This window comes from Dermochelys coriacea, chromosome 2, assembly GCF_009764565.3.
Source record: "Dermochelys coriacea isolate rDerCor1 chromosome 2, rDerCor1.pri.v4, whole genome shotgun sequence".
NCBI classification, from domain to species: domain Eukaryota; kingdom Metazoa; phylum Chordata; order Testudines; family Dermochelyidae; genus Dermochelys; species Dermochelys coriacea.
Genome location: NC_050069.1, coordinates 71,314,702 through 71,338,073, shown reverse-complemented (window position 1 = coordinate 71,338,073; position 23,372 = coordinate 71,314,702). Strand labels below are relative to the sequence as shown.

The following is a 23,372-nucleotide window of genomic DNA, read 5'->3' as shown; positions in this document are numbered from 1 at the left end:
TCAAGGGTGGTGTAAGCGGCATCTTTAAGGATTCTTTGCATGTGTCTATTCTTCACAGTGTGCACAAAAATGACTACAGCTTGCGTGAGCAATAAGTGTTGGCTAGTGCTTATAATGCTTTCAGTACATGACTGTTCAATTACTGTTAGTCATTTCAATCAATCCTGTGGGTGAGATCATTTTAAACCAAAGCATTAGGTTAACCAAAGAAAAAATCACAGATTTTAAGGCCAAAAGGGACCACCAGATCAGCTAGCGATGTTTGACCTCCCGTACAGCACAGGCCACCAACATTACCCAGCCATCTACACCTTAACCCAAGAACTGGCATTAGACCAAGGTATTATGATCCTCAGGAGACTAAACTGTTGTGTGCCACAGGAGAGAATAGGAGGGAATGAGGTGGCACCATGCCCAAGGAAGAAGTGCATCTGAAGTGGGTTTTTTACCCATGAAAGCTTATGCCCAAATAAATCTGTTAGTCCTTAAGGTGCCACTGGACTCCTCATTGTTTTTGTGGAAATAGGCTAACAAGGCTATCCCTCTGATACTCAATGCCCAGAAGAATTTGATTAAATGAGATATACCCAGGTGATCCTAGCCAGCAACCCAGCCCCCCCCCCACTGCAGAAAAGGCAACCTCCCCCACCCCGACAGGTCACTGGGAGAGCTAACCATGATATCAGAGAAGGGTTGGACCTAGAAGATATAAATATGGAATACCACGCAGTCAGACCTATCTATCCAGTTGCTATCACCCATTATGACACAGAGGTTTAGATGAGATTTCAAAAAAAGAGACTAAGGCTATGTCTACACTAGAGACCTTACAGCAGCACCGCTGTACGGATGCATTAGCTGCTGTAAGATCTCTCATGTAGCTGCTCTATGCTGACAGGAGAGAGCTCTCCCATGGACATAATTAAATCACCCCCAAAAAGCAGCAGTAGCTATGTCGGTGGGAGAAGCTCTCTCCTGCCAACATAGCCCTGTCCACACCGGCGCTTATGTTAGTGTAAATTATGTTGCTCAGGAATGTGGTTTTTTTCCTCTAAGTGGTAGCACAGACATAGCCTAAGTGTACAAGTTTCAATACAATTCAGTAATAATCTCTTGGAATTGTGTTTTTTGGCAGCATTGCCAAAACCTTGCAACTAGTGCAATGTCTTTTCTGCATAATCCACTTTTTTCATGTTTCCTCTAAGAAATGTTTTAGGCTTGCTAATAGGGTGAAGTAAACGTTGCAGGGTCACATCCTCAGCTGTTGCAAATTAGCTTAGATGACTTTCTCACCCCCTGCTGCTTTATCCAGACTGATTCATCCATGAATCTTCCCAGGGAAAAAACAACCTTAAGAACATTTGTATGATTCTTCAGCAAGTATAACATTTGCATATCATATAGAAATTACTAGGAGCTGATACTTTTCCCCACTAAGACAGGTCAGGTGATTTAAATAAATAACCAAGTCAAAACACAAATTTGATTATTAGAGTTCTATTTTACAACTTAAGGGCTACATTGATTTTTCATTACAAGGCAGGGCAATGTACATAATGCAGAGAACAACACCTCTATTTAAACACATACATATATACAGTACACTAGCAAAATGTGAACACAATACACTTTTTTTTTAGAATGAGAAGAACTCATGGGGTCAAGTCCATTCACTCCTCTTTTTCAACATTTCTCCACATGATACTATGAAGTTACTGAATAACCCTAAGTTTATTTTAAATAACTGGAAGATGCTTTACCATTCATGTATAATTTTCTTCTTTGAACAAGGTTTTTGGATTGCTTTCCAAACATTTCATGTGTCATCTCTTGTCATACCATATTATTTAAATTAAAAAATATATCGTTTATACATTGTTAATGACCATGTTAAGGATGAAACCTGTTTCCTATCTACCCTATGTCTCTCTCAAGAATTCTTCATAGAGGAGGGCAGATATGCAGTAGAATGTAGATCCACATTTAGATTTAGAGACTAGAATTTTGCCCTTCGTACATTAGGCACATCTGATAGCTCAGGGTAAAATTCACTATCTCTTTGAATGTTAGATTATTTAGAAAGGAGTACAGCCATTTAGGCAAAGTTTAACTAAAGAATTATGAGCCAGGTTTTCAGAGTTGAGAATGTGCAGTCTTTGCAGCTGCCTGACTTGCGTCCGCAAATCACATATGTGCACATGCAAATCAAATCACAGAAGTGTAGGACTGGAAAGGACCTCAATAGATCATCTACTCCAGTAGCCTGCACTCAAAGCAGGACTAGGTAATAACTAGACCATTCCTAACAGGTGTTTGTCTAACCTGTACTTAAAAAATTCCAATGACTGAGATTCCACAATGTCTAGGCAATTTGTTCCATTACTTAACTACCCTGACAGTTAGGAAGATTTTCCTAATGTCCAACCTAAACCTCTCTTGCTGCAATTTAAGCCCATTGCTTCTTGTCCTATTGTGAAAGGTTAAATAAAACAATTTTTCACCCTCCTTTTTGTGACCACCTTTTATGTACTTGAAAACTTATGTTCCCCCCTTAGTCTTCTCTTCCCCAGACTAAACAAACCCAATTTTTTCAATTCTTCTTCTAGGTAAGGATAAAAGTTGGAAAAAACAGGGTGATAGCATGGTAGGGGTCTACTATAGACCACCTAACCAGGAAGAGGTGGATGAGACTTTTTTAAACAACTAACAATCATCCAAAGCACGGGACTTGGTGCTGATGGGGGACTTCAACTACCCAGACATCTGTTGGGAAAATAATATAGCAGGACACAGATTATCCAAAAAGTCCTTGGCATGCATTGGAGACAAATTTTGATTACAGAAGGTGGAGAAAGCAACCAGAGGAGAGGTGTTCTAGACTTGATTTTTGACAAATAGGAAGGAACTGGTTGTGAATTAAAAAGTGGAAGGCAGCTTGGGTGAAAGTGATCATTAAATGATACAGTTCATGATTCTAAGGAATGGTAGGAGGGAAAACAGTAGAATAAAGATAATAGATTTCAAGAAGAAAGACTTTAGCAAACTCAGGGAGCTGATAGACTTCCTTCCCATCGGATCTTACCTAAGAGGAGAAACAGTTTAAGAGAGTTGGCAGTTTTTTGAAAAAAGACATTGTTACGGGCACAAGAGTAAACTATCCCACTGCACAGGAAAGATAAGAAGTATGGCAAGAGACCACCCTGGCTTAATCAGGAAATCTTCAATGATCTGAAACTCAGAAAAGAGTCTACAAAAAGTGGAAACTCTCTCAAATTAGGAAGGATGAATATAAATAAACAACTCAAGCATGTAGGAACAAAATTAAAATTAAGGCACAAAATGAGATTAAACTAGCTAGAGACATAAAGGGTAACAAAAAATAATTCTACAAATATATTAGAAGGGGAAGACCAAGGACAGGGTAGGCCCATTACTCAGTGAGCAGGGAAAGACAATAACAGAAAATGTGGAAATCTCAAAAGTGCTAAATGACTTATTTGTTTCAGGTTAGTAGTGATCAGACATCTAACATAGTGACCACCAATGAGGTAGGATCTGAGGCTTAAATAGGGAAAGAACAAGCTAAACATTATTTAGACAAGTTAGATATCTTCAAGTTGGCAGGACCTGATGAAATACATCCAAGAATACTCAAGAAACTCACTGAGGAGATACCTGAACCATTAGTGATTATCTTTGAAAACTCATCAAAGACAGGAGAGATTCCAGAGGACTGGAAGATGGCAAATATAGTGCCCATCTATAAAAAGGGAAATAAGGACAACCTGGGGAATTATAGACCAGCCATTTTAACTTCAGTACCCAGAAACATAACGGAGTGAATAATCAAGCAACCAATTCGCAACCCCCTAGAAAATAATAAGATTATAAGTAACAGTCAACATGGATTTGTCAAGAACAAATCATGTCACACCAACCTAATAGCTTTCTTTGACAGAGTAATAAGCCTTGTGGATAGGGGGGAAGCAGTAAATGGGGTATATCTTGATTTTAGTAAGGCTTTTGATACTGTCATGTGTGACAGTCTCATAAACAAACTAGGAAAATATAGCCTAGATGGAGCTACTATAAGGTGCATGCATAACTGGTTGGAAAACCATTCCTAGAAAGTGTCCTATCAGTGGCTCACAGTCAAATTGGAAGGACATATCAAGTGGTGTCCCACAGGAATCAATTCTGGGTCCGGTTCTGTTCAATATCTTCATTGGTGATTTAGATAATGGCACAGAGAGTACACTTATAATGTTTGCCGAGGACACCAAGCCAAGAGGGATTGCAAGTACTTTGGCTGATAGGATTAAAATTCAAAATGATCTGGATAAACTGGAGAAAAGGTCTGAAGTAAATAGGATGAAATTCAATACGGACAAATGCAAAGCACTCCACTTAGGAAGGCACAATCAATTGCATACATACAAAATGGGAAATGACTGCCTAGGAAAGAGTACTGCGGAAAGGGATCTGGAGGTCAGAGTGGATCACAGACTAAATACGAGTCAACAGTGTAATACTCTTGCAAAAAAAGCAAACATCATTCTGGGATGTATTAACAGGAGTTTTGTAAGCAAGACACAAGAAGTAATTCTTCCACTCTACTCCATGCTGATAAGGCCTTAGCTGGAGTATTGGGTCCAGTTCTGGATGCCACATTTCAGGAAAGATGAGGACAAATTGGAGAAAGTCCAGAGGAGAGCAACAAAAATGATTAAATTTTGGCCCTATAGGCACAATCAGAAAGTGCTAGATTTAACCAGATACTGTGGCCAATATTTTCAAGAATAGGTCCCTAAAGTTAGGGTCCTAAATGCTTAAGTGCCTAAGTAAGTGGCATGAATTTCAAAAGTGCTGGGCACCCAGCAGTCTATGGACTCTGCACTCACTTAGGTACCTAAATATGAACTTAGTAGCCTACATTTAGGCACCCATTACTGAAAATATTGGCACATGTATCTTTATTTAAAATCATACATGTCTGCTTGGACTTAAGAGGCAGCTTAAGGCACCAACAAATCAGCCCCCAGTTGAATTGCAATGTAAACTATGATGGAGACCTCATGTCTTTACTATGAGTGATGAAAATGATCAAACGGTTGGTGTTCGCTTGGTGTCTAATTCTGCTCCCAATGAACACAACAGCAAAACTCCCATTAACTTCAATGGGAGTAAGATTAAGATCCTAGATGGTGGGGTTATTCTAGTAGTTAAAAGCACAGGGGTGGGAGACTGATGTTCCGTAGTTTAGTCTCAGCTCTGCAATAAACTTACCTTTAACCTTAGGCAAGTCACTTACATTCTCTTTGCCTTGGCTTCCACAACTTTATTGAAAAATGGAGGTAATACTACTTACTCAATTTGTAAGACTCTTTTGAGGCTAAATGTATCAATGTGACTAAATATGCAATGAGAGCTTTCTCTAGTCTAGCCAGTGCCATAGTGTGTACTTATAAATGCAATTAACTCTCATTGATTTTTGTGTCAATTTACTACATTTTTAGTAACCAGTCCCCGTATACATTCTTTACTTTTTAAATTTTTCTGAAATTGTGTATAATCAAGGACAGCTAATATAACATTAATTTTACCCATGCCCATTTGCTCTTTTACTGTTGTGTCTTTTGTTATACTGTTCTTTTTAATGATTTAGTGACCAGCCAAGAATCTTCTGCATTTTTCTAGTATTTTGCTGAACAACAAGTTGTTGAAAGGCATACTGGAATATCCACAATCAATAGATATATATCTTTTGGAGAATCACATATAAAGACAGTAAGCATCGTATGTGACTTAACATGTACTAAAATATATTAAGGATTATCTTTAAGTCTTGATTTTTTTAAGCATTGAAAAGTTTTCACAATACACAGACACAATAAAATCATTTTGGTCTGAAGGCAGATCATGCTTAAACTGGATCTCCACAATACAGACAAACGTATGTTATTCCACACAAAGTAATTAATGAGAATTTTGATTACATAGCTCTGCCATGTTTTGTAGTCTCAGAACTGATACTATTCATTGTAAAGCAGCAAAATAAGTTAAGATGCCTTCTTTTTGTTTCTGAAGCAAAGATTTTTAGGTCAAAACAGAGTTTCTGCCATAATCTGATTTAGTGTTATCACCAAATGTTGCTTGGTATAGACTAGAAGGTGGCAGATATGTACTATAAGAAGAACAGTTCAATTTTTTTCTTGTCCAGAGTCACCTAATACAGTACGACGCACTTTCTACCTTGCTGAAAGTACAGCAAGTATTTTACCATTTGCTCAGCTCCATTGTAAATATGGTTCGAAAATCTGGCAGTCAGTCACCTTTTTCCTTTGAGCTTATTTTGGGGAATTCCCTTTCCTAAGCGATTAACGTATTTAAGTTCAAACTATGAGAACTCCCAAATATCAAAAAAGTCTCAAACCACAGTGGTTATTTGAGTTAGTCCAAGATCATTTGATTCTCCTATTTCTTGAGGACAGTAAGATGACATCTCCACGACTAGTCATACTGGTTTGTTTGTCCCATCCACTTCCCTCAGGTAAGCAGGGTCTTGAACTGTGTTTCTGATTCTGCTGGTGCTCTGCCTATCCATCCTCATCTTAAAGGGAAAGCAGAAGTCTTTGAAACAGCGCTTGAAGTTTTCATCCAAAAAAGCATACAGGATAGGATTTAGACTGCTATTGGTGTAACCCAAAGCAATACAGAAATAATAGCTGGAGATTGCTGCAGTGCTATGGGGCACATCCCCTAGTGCCTCAACCAGCACAAAAATGTGAATGGGAGTCCAACAGATAATGAAAACTGCCACAACTACAAGAACCAATCTGGTGATCCGACGAAGGTTTCGGTCTTTTTCTCGAGACCCTGAGAGAAGTCGTACGCTCTTCAAGCGCAGGATCATCAGGGTATAGCAAACAATTATAATGAGAACTGGAATAACAAACGCAAAGACAAAGACGCAGATTTTCATGAAGATGTCCCACCACATATAATCAGTGTCTGGAAACTGCAAAGAACATTCAGTAGTATCAGTATCTATAAATGGAAGAGGCAAGAAGAAGAAGAAAATTGTTTTATTATTAGGCATTCAAACCTATATCTGCATTACAGTATAAGCTTGCAAAAGTGATTAGCATGTAATGTGATAAAAATAAATGGAGTCATCATTAAATCACTCCAATAATTACTTTCAGTTGTCATTGAAACTGGTTTTCCACTGCTGTCTTTCAGGACTAGTTGGAGAATATTTTAAAATGTATTATATTACAAACTTTTGTGCACAAGAGCGGCATAAAACCTACAAAGGCACAAAAATACAATATATAGAGATGCACTGAACAGTTGTTAGGCTCCGGATCTCAGTTTGATTTGAGGCCATGTTCCATGCAGTGGCAGAGCCAGGTTTTGTTTTTGGGGGAGGGGCGATGGGTTGTTGGTGAGCTGGAGGCTTGACACTCACTAGGAAGCAACAGTCCTGTCCCACAGGACTAGGTCTGGCTCTTCACTCCAACCATTGGAGCCTGGTGCATGAGGCCACAGCAACATTCAGGTTTGGCCTGGCCACCTCTCCATCATGAAAGAAGGGCAGCCAGGGCAAATTTTAATGAATGGTGTTATGACTTGGAGCATGGGGATCACAGCGCCATTCAGGTTTAGCCGGGACACCTCTCCATCATGATGGAGGTTTGTGTGGGCCAAATTTAAGTGAGTGGCATTGCGACATTGCACATAGGGTCTCAGCACCGCACAAGCCTACAAACTGTGTCACAGCACCTGGAGTGGGGAGCTGGGCCCAGCTCCGCAGGACAGGAGCCGCCTCTGCCGGGTGAGAGTGGGGTGGACTCAACCATAAGCCCTGTGTGAAAGCCAATACACATACATCCAAAGGCTAGCTGGGGTGGGGGAGTCACACACACACACACACCCCTACCCCTCCTTATTAGCTCCACCACTGGTTTAATTGAGTTGAAATCTTGTAGCTGCTTTCATGCTATTTTAACCAAAAAAAGGTAAATTTCCGCCATCCTGAACGGTGGAAATCTCATCAGGTTAGCTGATCTCGTGAGATTTCTGCCATCATGAAACAATCTTGCAATGAGACAATTACTTTGCAGAAATGTTTTCCCACATGCTTTCTTGAGTGCAAACGCTATGCAGTCTAAGTGCTACATTCCCTTGGAAATATCTTTTTTTTAATGAATTTTAGGTAAAGCAAACTGGTATACACAGAGTCTTACTGAGCTGCTCCTTTGGCAGAACACTTCATTGAGAATCCTGTCTGAGTAGGGACTGCAGGATTTGACCCCATTGACATCAGTTCACTTTGTTTCTTGCTGCAATATTATGAATGGGGGTCACATGCTGACATTTTATTTTATGTTCTAGTCTTACTCCATCATACAGGAGGCTTGTAGACAGTGTGATATTCTTGGGTTCATTTGCTTACCTCAGTGTAGTATTCTATCATATACACCAGGCACAAGGAAAAACAAGACACAAGATAAATGGCAAAACAAGACAAAGGGTCAGATTCTCCACTAGTGTTTACTGGGCATTTTTTTTTTACTATGACTGGTAGTTTGGCTTTCATTCCTGTCTGTGGAACCCATGTGCCTACTAGGGAGATATCTCTTTAAGAGATCTATTGAGGGGTGAGTAGGAGTGAGCTGTGTCTGTGTCACTGTTGCTAGGCAGATGAACAATTAGCACTCCACATCCAGACGTTTCTGGAGTTGGGTGTAGTAGTTGGAGTTGGGGTATGCTCAATAGGATCCCTAGCTGCTGGAGTCAGACTCCATGAGGGCAAGAAGTCAGGGCAACTGCTATACAAAAGGCCATGTGTCCTGTGTGGGCTGGGAGGAGTTGAGCCCAGGAGAAGGAAGCAGGGTGTTTTCCCTAGCTCTGAATTATTTTGCAGCAGGTTAGTGATATTGTTAACCCTCCAAAAGAGAAGCATGGGCAATGTTAATTATAGAAAGGGAAAATCATGAGGGAAAACTCATTTCTTTTATTTTAATTGAATACTTTGAACATTGTTCAAATTTTGAATGTTGTTAAATTGTCTCAACTAGTATGAGTCACTAACTTTTCTTTTATTTAAATGTGATGATGGAGAAAGTCATTTATTTTGCTATTCTCATTTTTTTTTGCATTTTTCTTGTAACAGGTTTTTTTTTTAAATCTAGATACTTAACTGAGTGGTTGGTTAATCAGTTAGCTGACTGGCTAACTGTGATTTCAGCAGAAGAAGGGGAACAGTCTGCATGGATTCCAGCTGAAGATTACTACAAGCAAGTGGAGGGAAGATGTTGCTTTTGACTCAGCAGATTGTATAGATTTGATAATCAAAGACTCTGAGACTTGGGTGAACTCAACCTAAGCTTTTTGCAAAAAGAAAAGGAGTACTTGTGGCACCTTAGAGACTAACAAATTTATTTGAGCATAAGCTTTCGTGAGCTACAGCTCACTTCATCGGATGCAGTTGGTGGAAAATACAGTGGGGAGATTTATATACACACACAGAGAACATGAAAAAATGGGTTTTATCATACACACTGTAAGAAGAGTGATCATTTAAGATGAGCCATCACCTCATCTTAAGTGATCATTCTCCTTACAGTGTGTATGATAAAACCCATTGTTTCATGTTCTCTGTGTGTGTATATAAATCTCCCCTCTGTATTTTCCACCAAATGCATCCGATGAAGTGAGCTGTAGCTCACGAAAGCTTATGCTCAAATAAATTTGTTAGTCTCTAAGGTGCCACAAGTACTCCTTTTCTTTTTGCAAATACAGACTAACACGGCTACTACTCTGAAACCTAAGCTTTTTGGGAACTCTGAGTTTCTTCTCACTGTGTTTCTGCAGGAACTGACCTGTTTAGATTTAATTTGTTTTCTTTATTTACATGTATGTATAATAGTGAAGATAATGTTTGTGGATTATAAAATAGCCATGTTATTAACATTGTTATTATTATTTGTTTCTTTATCATAAGATTTTATACAGTTGGTACTTAATTAAGTTCATTTCTTTTGGGGACTTGAATGTGGGGAGGTTGACTCTATGCAATCCTTCCTGAAAATCCTTAGAGACTAATTCTGGGTCTCCAGCTGCTTTTCTGTGGGAGTTGGGGGGTTTTAGGCATTGGAGAAGGTCAATGAAGTGAACTCTAGCCCATCCAAACTGAAGGGAAAAAACTTCTGAAAGTGCTGATACATCCTATTTTAAGATTTTTGGATGAAACTTTTTGATTTTTTCATTTTGAAATGACTTTTTTCAAAATTAGTTATCTTGTATTGTGTTATATATTCTATAATATGTACAAAAATAGATATATAAATATAAAATATTCAATTTATTTGATTGATCTGAAACTAACTTTTTTCAGAATTTTCCTTCATGGAGAATTTTAAATTTTTTAGGTTTTGTTCCAATTCTAATGAAGCCAAATTTCAAAATCCTTTGTGAAACAGCTATTCCTTTGTCCTCTCAGCTCTAGTATTCACCAAATTTTTGATACTGTATTGCATGTTTTTGCAAGATAAATTACGGCAAATATTTGATTTAGATGTCAACTCATTTCTTTTTACACTCTCAATTAATAAATGTGACAGCTTTATGGAGTCTGGGAACAAGTGTCTATATTCTTTAGCTATCTCATTCTTGTGCAATGCAGTTAATGCATTTCCTAAGTAGCAGAAAGCACAATATAGACTTCCTTCATACTGTCTGTATTTAAAGAAAGGGGTGGTCTCTGTGGTTCCCCAAAGGAACAAAAAATGCAAAGGAGAATTTGATATTAGATTTAGCTTTCATTATTTTGAAAAGTTTCTAGACCTCCCTGTAGCAAAAGAGCAAAATGATGTTAAAATGGTCATTACCCTTGAAAACATATCACTGCATTTCCTAATGATCTCAGATTATTCACAATGTCCTCATGGTCATCCAAAGCTGTCATTGTGGGGTCTGGAAAACCATAGCAAGTCCCTGGATTTGTTATTTTGAAGCAGTATCATAGTTAATATATTATTGCAGGGGGAGGAGGCTGAGAAAGAAGGTGGAAGCAAAATATTTTTTTTAACTTGGAAACATACTAAGACTGGCCCTGTTTAAAGGCTACAGTGCAAAAGTTACTTAATGTTATTAGACTCTCACACAAAAGATTTTATATTTGTATAGCACATGATTTACATTTTGAGAGAAATAAGAAATGTTGCTTCTATTTTTCTTTCATACTTAAAATTCCCTGTTAACGCCAATGGTATTCAAAAACATTTCTTTTTTTCCTGGAACAAAACAAATTTAAAAGTCATAAAACTCTCTCTCTCTCTCTCTCTCTCTCGCTCAAAAAAAAAATCCAGTTCCTGCACATTAACAAAACCTATTAGAGCAATATTTGGAAGATATTCAATTTACTCATTTTCTTTTTCATGTTTTTATGAGTTTTAGATGAGTTTTGTGCATGTGAATTTCATAGCTGCCATTCTCAGATCTTTGAACTTCTAATAAGTTAAAGTCTTCTAGGTTGGAAATTTAAAGAACTGGTGAAACCAATTACTTATCAAATTAGCTTTGAATATATAGACAAAGTAGTTCAGTAAGAACATGTACATTTATCAGTAATACACATTCCTTTAATTTTAAATTAAAAATTACTTCAAATACTTAAAGTGCAGAATATTGTCATTGCTGTGGATTTAGGTCCAGTACCTTCTTTTATATTTTTCAATTTCATAATAAGAAACTGTTGGAATTGACTCAGATTCCACCTTAGCTAAATATATTTTAGTAAAATATTTACTATAATTTACCCAAGGCCCCCCCAATGGCAGGGAAATGGCAAAGTAAAATAAACCCAGAAAATCCTGGCAAATGACCCACACGCACATCCTGCAGAGGAAGGTGAAAATCCCCCATGGTCACTGCCAGACTGACCTGGGGGAAAATTCCTTCCTGACCCCACATATGGCTAGCAGTTAGACCCTGAGCATGTGAGCAAGGATCAGCCAGCCAAGCAACTAGGGTTGCCAACTTGGTAATATTTAAAAACCAGAAACTCAGGAGGAATGCTGGAACTTCCTTGCCCTGCCTCTTCCCCTCAAGGCCACACTCCTGCCCCACCTATGCCCCTGAGGCCCTGCTCCCATCCACTCCCCTTCTTCCCTCCCCCATGTCGCTTGCTGATTTTCCCCTCCCGCCACCCAGATCAGGAGGGAATTGCCTGCGGAGCTGGGGCTGAGAGCTGCAGCCACCCAATGAAGGTAAGAGCCAGTAAGCCCCGGTTGACTAGGGGCTGGCGTGGGTGATGACTTGGCACCTCTCCACCTTCCCAACTCTCAGTAACCAGACTTTGGGTGTCCAGTCAGTAGATCTGACTGGACACTGTCAGGTCCACTTTTCAACTGGACTTTCTGGTCAAAAACTGGGCACTTGGCCAACCTACAAGCAACTGAGAAAGAGAATGCTCAGTGCCACTTCAGAGCCTTGCCTCCCCCGAATCCCTCCCCGAGCCCATGTCCCATCTCCAACTGTGGCCATCCCTGATGCTTCAGAAAAAGGAGGTTTTTTAAAAAACAGAATATATGGGCGGGAGGATAAATCCCTTTCTGACCCCCTGCAGGTGGCCGCTTAATCCCTGAAGAATGAGTTATTGGGAACTCAAGACAAAATCTGGAAGTGAGCCTCAGGGCTGTTGAGCCCCCACCATCACAAGAAACCCCATTGCACAAAAACACTCATAAATATGTCCAGCTCTCTCTCAAAACTAATTAAGTTGTTTGCCCTGACAATTCCTAGTGAGAAGCTGTTCCAGAACCTCACCTCTGTGATGGTTAGAAACCTTTTTCTAATTTCCAGCCTGAATTCATTCATGGCCAGTTTGCAGGATCAGGGCCTTGGAAGAAACTAGAATCCACATTTTTTAAGAGATTGGTCTGTCAGTAAAGGAGAAACTCTATTAAGGTCAGACATACCAAACTTATGCTTCAGGAAGAAAGTGTTAGCAAACACACTGTTGGGAATACTCCTGCATTAGGAGAACTAGATGGGCTAGACAATCTAAGAGAATAATTTTTAGAGATGGGCAAGGTCATTCCACCAGGATTTCAACAATTTCCATCCCACCATCAACCTCAGCCTGGACCAGTCCACACAAGAGATCCACCTCCTGGATACTGCAGTGCTAATAAGCGATGGTCACATAAACACCACCCCATATCGGAAACCTACTGACCGCTATGCCTACCTATATGCCTCTAGCTTTCATCCAGATCACACCACACGATCCATTGTCTACAGCCAAGCTCTACGATATAACCGCATTTGCTCCAACCCCTCAGACACAGACAAACACCTACAAGATCTCTATCATGCATTCTTACAACTACAATACCCACCTGCTGAAGTGAAGAAACAGATGGACAGAGCCAGAAGAGTACCCAGAAGTCACCTACTACAGGACAGGCCCAACAAAGAAAATAACAGAACGCCACTAGCCATCACCTTCAGCCTCCAACTAAAACCTCTCCAGTGCATCATCAAGGATCTACAACCTATACTGAAGGACAACTCATCACTCTCACAGATCCTGGGAGACAGACCAGTCCTTGCTTACAGACAGCCCCCCAACCTAAAGCAAATACTCACCAGCAACCACACACCACACAACAGAACCACTAAGCCAGGAACCTATCCTTGCAACAAAGCCCGTTGCCAACTCTGTCCACATATCTATACAGGGGACACCATCATAGGGCCAAATCACATCAGCCACACTATCAGAGGCTCATTCACCTGCGCATCTACCAATGTGATATATGCCATCATGGGCCAGCAATGCCCCTCTGCCATGTACATTGGTCAAACTGGACAGTCTCTACATAAAAGAATAAATGGACACAAATCAGACGTGAAGAATTATAACATTCAAAAACCAGTTGGAGAACACTTCAGTCTCTCCGGTCACTCGATTACAGACCTGAGTGTGGCTATCCTTCAACAAAAACAGACTCCAACAAGAGACTTCTGAATTGGAATTAATTTGCAAACTGGATACAATTATCTTAGGCTTGAATAGAGACTGGGAGTGGATGGGTCATTCCACAAAGTAAAACTATTTCCCCATGTTATTTCTCCCCCCCACCCCACCCCCCACTGTTCCTCAGACGTTCTTGTTAACTGCTGGAAATGGCCCACCTTGATTATCACCATAAAAGGTTTTCCTCCTTCCCCCCACCCCTTCCTGCTGGTAATAGCTCATCTTAAGTGATAACTCTCCTTACAGTGTGTATGATAAAACCCATTGTTTCATGTTCTCTGTTAGTGTATATAAATCTCTCCTCTGTTTTTTCCACCGAATGCATCCGATGAAGTGAGCTGTAACTCACGAAAGCTTATGCTCAAATAAATTTGTTCGTCTCTAAGGTGCCACAAATACTCACTTTCTTTCCAAAGATCTGAATGCATTGTTCCCAGAGCACTCTGTCTGCAACCCCAGCCAACCTGAGATGAAGATCAGGAACAAAATCCACATGTTTTGCACATCAGTGCAGACCAATAGCCAACAAGTTTCCTCTCTGCACTTGCTAATGAGCCTTAATGTTTTGTTTACATTGCTCTATGCCAAACGATTTAACAGAAAGTGAAATCAGTAGCTGCTGCTTTCATAAATGGGTAGAGCAGTCTTCCATAAAGTTCGTAGATTCATGTCTGCTGGAGTTCCACAGTGCTTAGAGATATGCAGCCACTATTATGCCCCATAAGAGGCTCCACTTCGCAGCTGGCCAGGTGTGATGATTGATGCCATAGCAATGGAGACATGGCCACACCACATTGCTGCTCCATCTTCACCCCGCTTTTTGGGTGGCTCAAAGTGCTAACCCAATGAAGTTCTTGAATATGAGAGAGCACAAGAGCTACAATTGTCCTCATCTTCTTGGGGGGGAGGGGATTTCATAATCTGGTTTACATTTACTTAAAATGGAATCTGAAGTCACTGAATATGCACTGGAATTCATAATCTTCCAAGTGACACAAATATTTAGAGGAAAGCAGATACAGATTACAATACATGGCTTTTTGGTCTTCTAAGTAGTACTTATTCTGACTCTGCCTAAAAAAGTCAAGAGCTACTAATCTTATGCATTTAAACCTTTCATTGAAGAAGCATGGCATCAAAATGTTTCCACTTTCTCCTCAGATGTTCCTCCATTTGGACTACAAAGATTTCTGCTTTATAGGGCCTAATTCTCTGCTGGCTTCTACTTTGTAGCTTGTGCAAATTAAATGTTCAACTCTACCTCATCAGGATGGTTGTGCTTTACACCCACTTGGCACGGGTTTAAAGCACTGATCTATTGGGCCAACAGAGTACTCCAATTCACTGAAACTCATTTGTGTATGCATGTCCAGTTACAGTGAAACTCTGCTTCTAAGGGCTAATCCTGCAGTCCTTACTCAGAATGCCAGTTCCTATGACAGGCAATGGGAGCTTGGGATACCTGTCCCATAGACCCTATGCCTCTCTGTTGCCCTATCTTGCTCCTACTCCCAACTCCTCCCTTGACATATTTTTCTCTCCAGCTACTATGACCTATCTTCTTTCCCCTCTTCTTCTCTAAGCGCCTTGAATTGGTTATTTACAACCAGCCTTTGACTTCTAATTCTGCTTGACACTCTTCAAACACCAATCTGGCTTCCATTTTCTGATCTCCACTGAAACTTCTCTTATGAAGTTCTCCAGCCAAATCTTAGACCTTTATCCTGACCTCTTCGTCCTTGACCTATCAAGGATAATGCATCATAAAATGTCCTTTGTTCATTTAGTTGACCAGTGTATCTTATCTTTAACTATAATATTTCATACTATAATATTCTGTAGCATATTTAAATATTGAAGTCTTAGAAATATGAGTTCTTAGAGAAGTATTCCACTATTTCAATTTTGCTGAGAAAATGTGACCGAGTTTTTTATGTACAAATTAAATGATGCACAAATTAGTGAAGTGTGATTCAATAAGTTTCCACTCTACTCAGTATTCCAAGTTACATTTATATTATTTTAGAAGCAAAAGAATTTGAGTTTAAGTGATCAAAACTATACTCACCTTCTCTGACTTTAGTGCCTCCAAGGACTATGGCAGATATACCAACAGATGAGGACAATAGCCAGATACAGATATTGATTATCTTTGCCTTGAGAGGAGTGCGGAAGTCCAGGGCTTTCACAGGGTGACACACAGCAATGTATCGATCAACACTCATCATGGTCAATGTGAATATGCTGGTAAACATGTTATAATAGTCAATTGAAATAACTATTTTACACAGCACATCCCCAAATGGCCAAGAGTTCATCAGGTATTCAGTGCTTTGAAAAGGCATAGTCGTAGTAACTAAAGCATCTGCCATAGCCAGATTGAAAATATAAATGTTTGTTGCCGTCTTCATCTTTGTATACCTGAAGTACAAGAAAAATAAATCTTAATTATAGCAACACATTCACATATGAAGCTAGTGTATTAGGGAAACTGTGTTGTAACAATCTTTTGGACAAAAATGCAAGCATGTTCAAGACTTAGGGATTATTTTAAATATGTTACATTTAGTCTCTCAGCTATGTTGCTGCTGCTGTATCACCAATTAGATTTACTTGCCAGAGACAGAAATAGATTTTTGAGTAATTTTAATGGGATCATATAAATTAGTCAAGCCATTATAAAAATACTAGATTTAGTTTCATCCTCTAAAATCCAACTACAAATAAATCAGAATATAATTTGCTTCATTGGCAAGTGATAGAAAATTCTAGCAGTTCCTTTCCTTACAAGCATCTGAGAATACATCTACACTGCAATAAAAGATCCATAGCATGGATGTGGTTGGCCCAGGTCAGCTGACTTGGACTGGTGGGGCTCAAAGTGTGGGACTAAAAATTGCAGTGTAGATGTTCCAGGTTGGGCTGGAGCCCAAGCTCTGAAGCCCCATGTGGGAGTCAGGTCTCAGAATCTAGGCTCCAGCTTGAGCCCAAACAGCTACACTAAAAATTTTAGCCCCACAGCCTGAATCCCATGAGCCTGAGTCAATTGACCTGGGCTCTGAGATTTGGTGCCATGGCTTTTTTATTGCAGAATAGATGTACCCTTACTGCCTGTTATTGGGGGTTTTTTTACAGAAGTAATGGGTATCCTCAACTCACCATGCTACATCATGAATAAATCATTAATCATTACTCTTGCAGGGCCAAATCCTTAGCTGATGTAAATTAGCATCTCAATTGATTTCACTGAAGCTATGCCAATTTACACCAGCTGAGTGACCTGTAGAGTGTAGAATAAGATACCTGGTTAAATAGGCTACTAGAGTCCATAAAAATTACATTAACCCTTACACTATTTTCTCTATATACATTCAAGCAAAACTGATTTTATTGGTTTGTGTAACACCAATTAAGAAATGTGGCCAGCAATAGCGTACAAAACTATGGGGGCCACATTTTCAACTGTGGGCCTTTAAAATTTCTGAGGTGGCACACAACACAATATTGATTGTTGCTCAACATTGTCAATGTGAATATGCTGATAAACACTAGTCAGGCACTATTATTCTAGGGCAGTTGTGGTCTTGCTGATTGTACAAGAGACTGGATCTCAGGAAACCTGGATCTGCTTTTGACTCTACTACTTTTCTTTTCGAGAGTACTTTTCCCTCTCTAGATCTGAAAGTATTATAAGAGTCACAACAACTTTTCCTTATTAAACTTTGTTCTACCCACAGATCTCAAATGTGTGTGCAAACAGGCATTAATGTTCCTAACTACCTGTTTGGGTGTCTAATTAATTGACTTGTACCTGAAAACCTAGGATTTGTGAGCATCACACTTTGTAACACAGCCACTTACTCCTGAAATCTTAATTTTTAATATAAAAGTAAATATACAAAGTCTAGTAATGAGAAGACTTTCATGAGCCTCCCACACAATTACCTCTCCACAAGTGCTCCCTTAAGCTAAGGCTTATGGGCATTATAGCCCTAGGATCAGTGTCCAATCAGGTTGCAGTAGCAGGTGTCTTTCACAGATCCCCTGCCCAATGGGGGATCAGACTGTTTACTGGTGTCCAAAGACCCTCATACATTAGAAGGAAAAATTGTCTTTTCTGTTAGTCTCCTGAACCTGCAAGTTGAGGGAACAACAATGCAGAAGCACTAGTGACGTTGGGTGAGAGGGCATCTGGCTTCATTGTAGCCTAGCAATAACCTATACGTGACCAATATAGGGAGCTGCTAGTAGTTGCCTAACACTTTACATTATAGGGAATTCTTGTGACTTTTTCTTTGTCATCATTGTTGACAAGAAGCCTTTGATACTCAGCAAAAGGAATCCCCTTGAGCTACAAAAGTGCCTTTTCTTTATCCCATGAAATTCCATTCAGATTCAGAGATAGAAAGTGTTAAAATTGCCATTGTCATTCTCTCACTTGCACCCACAAAAAAAAGTTTGGCAGCCTGCCAAAGTCACTGAACATTCAAAAGTCAGGCTCATGTCTCCACCAAAGCAGCCCATGCTGCCGTGAGAATACCTGAAAGCCATTGGAGCAGAGAGCTGGGGGTGGGGGGAACAGACAGCCAACCCAAGCGCCCCCACATAAGCCCCTTAACCCACCGCATGACCCCAGTTGTCAATTCTCTTCCACCCCCTAGAGTTCTCCCAACACCAGGAGCAGGAGAAAGATGGGAGGGGGGGTGAAAGCACCAGTCAGGGCTGGACTTCCTCCACACACACATCCTGGCCTAGCACCTTATCCTTTTTTGCTTTATCATTATTGATGCCATATGATCAGTTACCAGCAAAAAACATGGAATGGAGTTAGGTTCATTTTTGTTGCTGAGGCTGCCTGGTGGTTAGATTCACAAATACTTCTATTAGCAGCTATGGAGTCTGACTTGGAATCAGACAGCTTCTTGGGAAGACATTTTGACAGACAATTAGTAAGTGCACTGTAGAAGCAACCAGAAAGATGCCATAATGTGATGATCCAGTTTTCAAAAATCACGTATTACTTGTACTCTCCAACACATGACAAAAGAGCGAACAGATATCTGGTTGACTAGCCGTCCTCTTTCTCCCCTGATTTTTTATGACCTCAGACAATGGAATTCAGTGGTATATGGGAAGCCTAGTTTTCTAAGTACCTGGCTTTGCACAGGCCTGCACTTGTACAGGGTGAAAGTATTGACTTAAAACCTCAAATCTTCCTAATAAAAAAGTTCAGGGATGTTGCAGAAAATTAAAATTATTGATCCAATAATTTAACTTCAGTTATGAGGAAAATATCAGTATCTGTTTTTAAATCTCAAGTACGGGACTAAGAGCAGAGTTGGATTTAATGCAGCACATATAAGATGACTCACATTTACGTCTTTCATCTAAAGTTCTCAAAGAGCTTTACAAAATATTTATAAACTATGGATCATATTTTACCCTCAGTCTTTGTACAACCCTGGCCCCCTTCCCCCATTAACTTCAGTGGAAGTTCTGTGCACAGAAAGAGGGTCAAATATAGCCCATTATATAATGGGAAATGTAACAGAGTGGCAGTTTTGACGATCCTACATAAAAGTGAAAGGCTCCTCTCCTTAGTCAACCTAAGCTCAGTGCTAGAAGGTTGTATGAATATGCAGAATAATTTCTGCTGTCTTATGTTTGTAGGTGGATCTTGTTATCTCCAGCTAGCATACAAAAGAGGTGGCTGGAGCCTCTCAGGTACTAACATACCTGGGAGGAAAAGAGATATCCCACAGGAAAAACTTTGGCTTAAAATTATGTTTGGATATTATTGTTTAAGTTACCAAACCCCAGGAAGAAACGTGATCTTAAAGTGTGTCCACTTTGTAAGGAGCAGAGTGGAAATGTCATTTGTCTGCTTACAAATTATGGGTAAAATTCTCAAAAGCATCTAAGCAACTTCAGCACTTGGAAGCCTAAGGCCTACTGACTTCCAATGACTTTAAATGAACTTTGGCTCCTAAGTCACTTAGGCACTTTTGAAAAACTTTCCTCACTTCTTATTTCACCCATCACTGCAATGCACTCACTTCTGGAATAGGATGTAGCAACTATTTAACAGGACACATCAACACTTACACATCTGTCCAAGACAGCAAGTAAGGGGGAGGCGGGAATCACAGCTAACATAAACCTACAGGGAAATTTGAGGTTTGGTAGGCACAGTGTTATTAACAAATTGGTACACATTCCAGAAAAGTATCAATATGTAAGGATTCTTTGACAATACTATTGCAAGCTGCGACAAAGAGAATGAGTATTTAGAAATTATAGTCTTGCATTAATTATTTTAGTTAAAGTTAGAAAGGTGGTTCCAAATCATTTTTCATCCAGATATAACTTTGATAAAATAACATTTTCATGCTGAAATGTTCTACTTCAGTATGAGATCAATTTGTTTTGCAAGAATGACAAATATACCTCGACAACATTCTATGATAGTGGTTAATATGTAAAGTACAAATGCATTAAATAGAATGAAGCATAGCAAAGAAGTGGTATAGGAGGACAGTTGTCGCAATGAATTAAAACATACAAAAACAAATGTCAAACATTTCTTTAAACTACAGATGGACACTATCATGCTAGGCTCCCTTGTGTGAAATTCCCATGGATAGCAGCAGCAAGTGTTGCAAAGACAAAGGGCATAACTGGGAAAGGCCCCAGATATCAAGGTTATATTTAGGGTAAACTCAATACCAATTGAATCAGAACAGAGTGAAAGACTGGAGACATATGAAGTAGAATGAATCTAATGTTTTTATAGTCTTAAAAGTCATTTTAAAAGTTTACATCAATATGAAACTTAACACAGTGCCAGCATAGAGTGTAAAAGTCAGTATGTTGCAACCTCCACACTCACATTTTAGGTCATGTGTTATCACTACATTCTGAATTCATGGCAGTCTTGAATTTATATTAGCGGGGACCCCAGAAAACAAATTCACACTTTCATAGTAATCATTATTATTGTTATCACACAAATTCAAGAATTGTCTGTCACTGAATTAGCTTTAACACAATAAGTGGCTTGATTTTCAAGAGTGGTGAGTGCCCAACAGCTCCCACTGATACAGCACTTCTGAAAAATCAGGCCACTTATTTAGCTGCCTTAATATGGATTTGGGAGCAAAACCTGAGATGCTAATTTTTAATATCTTTGCTATAATATTTACTTGATTATAAATATTATTATAACTAGTTAAAAATTGTACAAAAATTGATATTAAAATATTAAACATGAATTGCAAAGGATTTTTTAAATAGGTCAGTTCCCTTGCAATATCAGTGCTGGCTGGGTTATCTGCAGGGAGTCAAACTGGGAACTCTGGATCAAAAAGCATGAACCTCAGCTGCTACAGCTAAAGGACTAGGTCTAATAGCTTAAATGGAATAATAGCCTTAAACCGTATACATGGTTTAGCCCTAGAGGAGGATAAAGAGCCACACCATGCTGGTATGAATTACGCATATCCCTGATTGTAGAAATTCATCCCAACTTTCAAAGGTCAACAAGAATTAAAATCCTTACATGGGCCTCCATTTCTTACACCCCTGAATGAGACATCTATGGGGCCTGAACTCAGGTCAAAAAGTTTGAGTTTCTATGCTTGAGCTAAAGTACTGGATTTGAAAATTCAAGGGCAGGACAAGACTCATAAAACTCCAAACATGATCTAGTCACTCACTGAGAACAAAGCCACATTGCATTATGAATCCATTTTTTTCCTCTTTGGATAAAGAAGATTCAAAGGAGTTGTTTGTTTTTAATTAAGAAGAAAGCTTCTGTTTTACCTTACAAATAGCAATAATGTCAAGTTTGGTGTCCCATGGTTTTGCTGAGAAAGCAACCAGACTCGAGGATATTGTGACTTCTCACACTTGAAAGGAGAAAGATATTAGATTTTAAGAAATACTTCCTTAAATACTTCCTTCCTCTATCCAAAAAACTTAGTTTTTAATTTTTAAAGTTAAATTTAAAACTTAAATTTAAGTTAAATAGGTTTAATAAAAATAGACAAAAATTACAATTTTAAATCATCTGGTTGCAAATCTCTTTCTCTTGCAATAGCTGAACTTTCTCTTGCTCAGATCTTGAGATGTTGTCATTTCACTGCACAGTCTTCTAGCTTAGACAGGATGAGAATTTCTAATGTAAGGCAAAATAGGGGCTCTTGGAAACAGCCACACTAGTGAGGAACTCTGTATATAGGGAGCTGAACAACCCACTCGGATGCTCTGCATGGGTCCCACGTGAGTGCAGAGCATCAGAGTGGGTTGTCCAGCTCCCTATATACAGAATTTCTGACTAGCGTGGATGTTTCCAAGAGCCCCTATTTTGCCTTACATTAGAAGTTACATTACTTTCCTAGTGAATGCTGCTCCTCTGTCAATGTAGCATTCTTCAGCCTCAACGTTCCTCTTTCCTGCAGTGAGGTTTTCTTGCAGGACACCATAACCTCCCTTGGTATGTGTCAATGGCTCTGGAACAAAAGGTTCCAGGTTCTGCCTGGCAGTTCCTGAAGAACCAGGTGTGTCATACGCGTCAGTTGTTGGTCCAACAAGGAGGGACTCTATCCTTCACTTGAATGGAGTTGTCTGTGCCGATGGATGCTGTGGGCCAGGTGTCACCTGGTGGAGGGCACAGGTCTCATTGCTCATGTGGAGAAGCGATAATGGCTCCAGTAGAAGGTTGTCAGAGTGCCATTTCCCCCTTTCTTCCTTTGCAAGGGCTGTGGCATCTGAAGGGCTAGGGAATGGTTACCTCTGAAGATCCTGGCTAGTGGCAGCCAAATCTTTTTAAGGGTTTTTAAGACAAACTGTGTTTGTCAGGCTGTTTCTGTGGGAAAGTAAAAGCGGGGTCGAAATTCAATACACACAAACAGAGGCTCTGCGAGTACACTGCATGAATACAACTCATGGGGAAACACCTTCAGCCTGTTCTCAGAACAAGGCACATGGCCTCTGCCTTACCGTGGAGATAGAAGAGAGCACTGGTAGCTGACGTTAGGTATGCTCTATCCGATAACTGTGCAGCTGAAAATTAGGACACAGGGGAGTTGCATCTTAAACAAGCATTCCGTTAATGCTCACTGGGGTATCAGGGAACATTCCGAGCAGTAAGGGTAAGACGCTATACAGCTCAGAAGCTGTGAGAAATAAAAATCATACTGTATGACGTACACTTCCCAAGTGTATTTATCTGGGGAGATCTGGTTCATTAGGATGGTCTCAAGTCCCCATAGGCTGTTGATGGTCTGGGTGGGCTACAGCTCTAGTGTCTCCACTTGGGAGA

At 39.7% G+C, this 23,372-nt stretch overlaps 1 protein-coding gene across 1 annotated transcript in view; it reads right to left on the bottom strand.

The window, feature by feature from the left end:
* Positions 1–1,483: 1,483 nt before the first annotated feature.
* The window catches only part of OPRK1 (opioid receptor kappa 1), a 41,180-nt gene continuing 19,291 nt past the window's right edge, over positions 1,484–23,372 (bottom strand). The window contains exons 3-4 of the mRNA XM_038393380.1: positions 16,119–16,471; positions 1,484–7,047 (exon numbers count right to left, since the gene is read on the bottom strand). Of these exons, the coding sequence (XP_038249308.1) occupies positions 6,515–7,047; positions 16,119–16,471 (886 nt within the window). The 3' untranslated portion in view covers positions 1,484–6,514. The remainder of the gene's footprint in view (positions 7,048–16,118; positions 16,472–23,372) is intronic.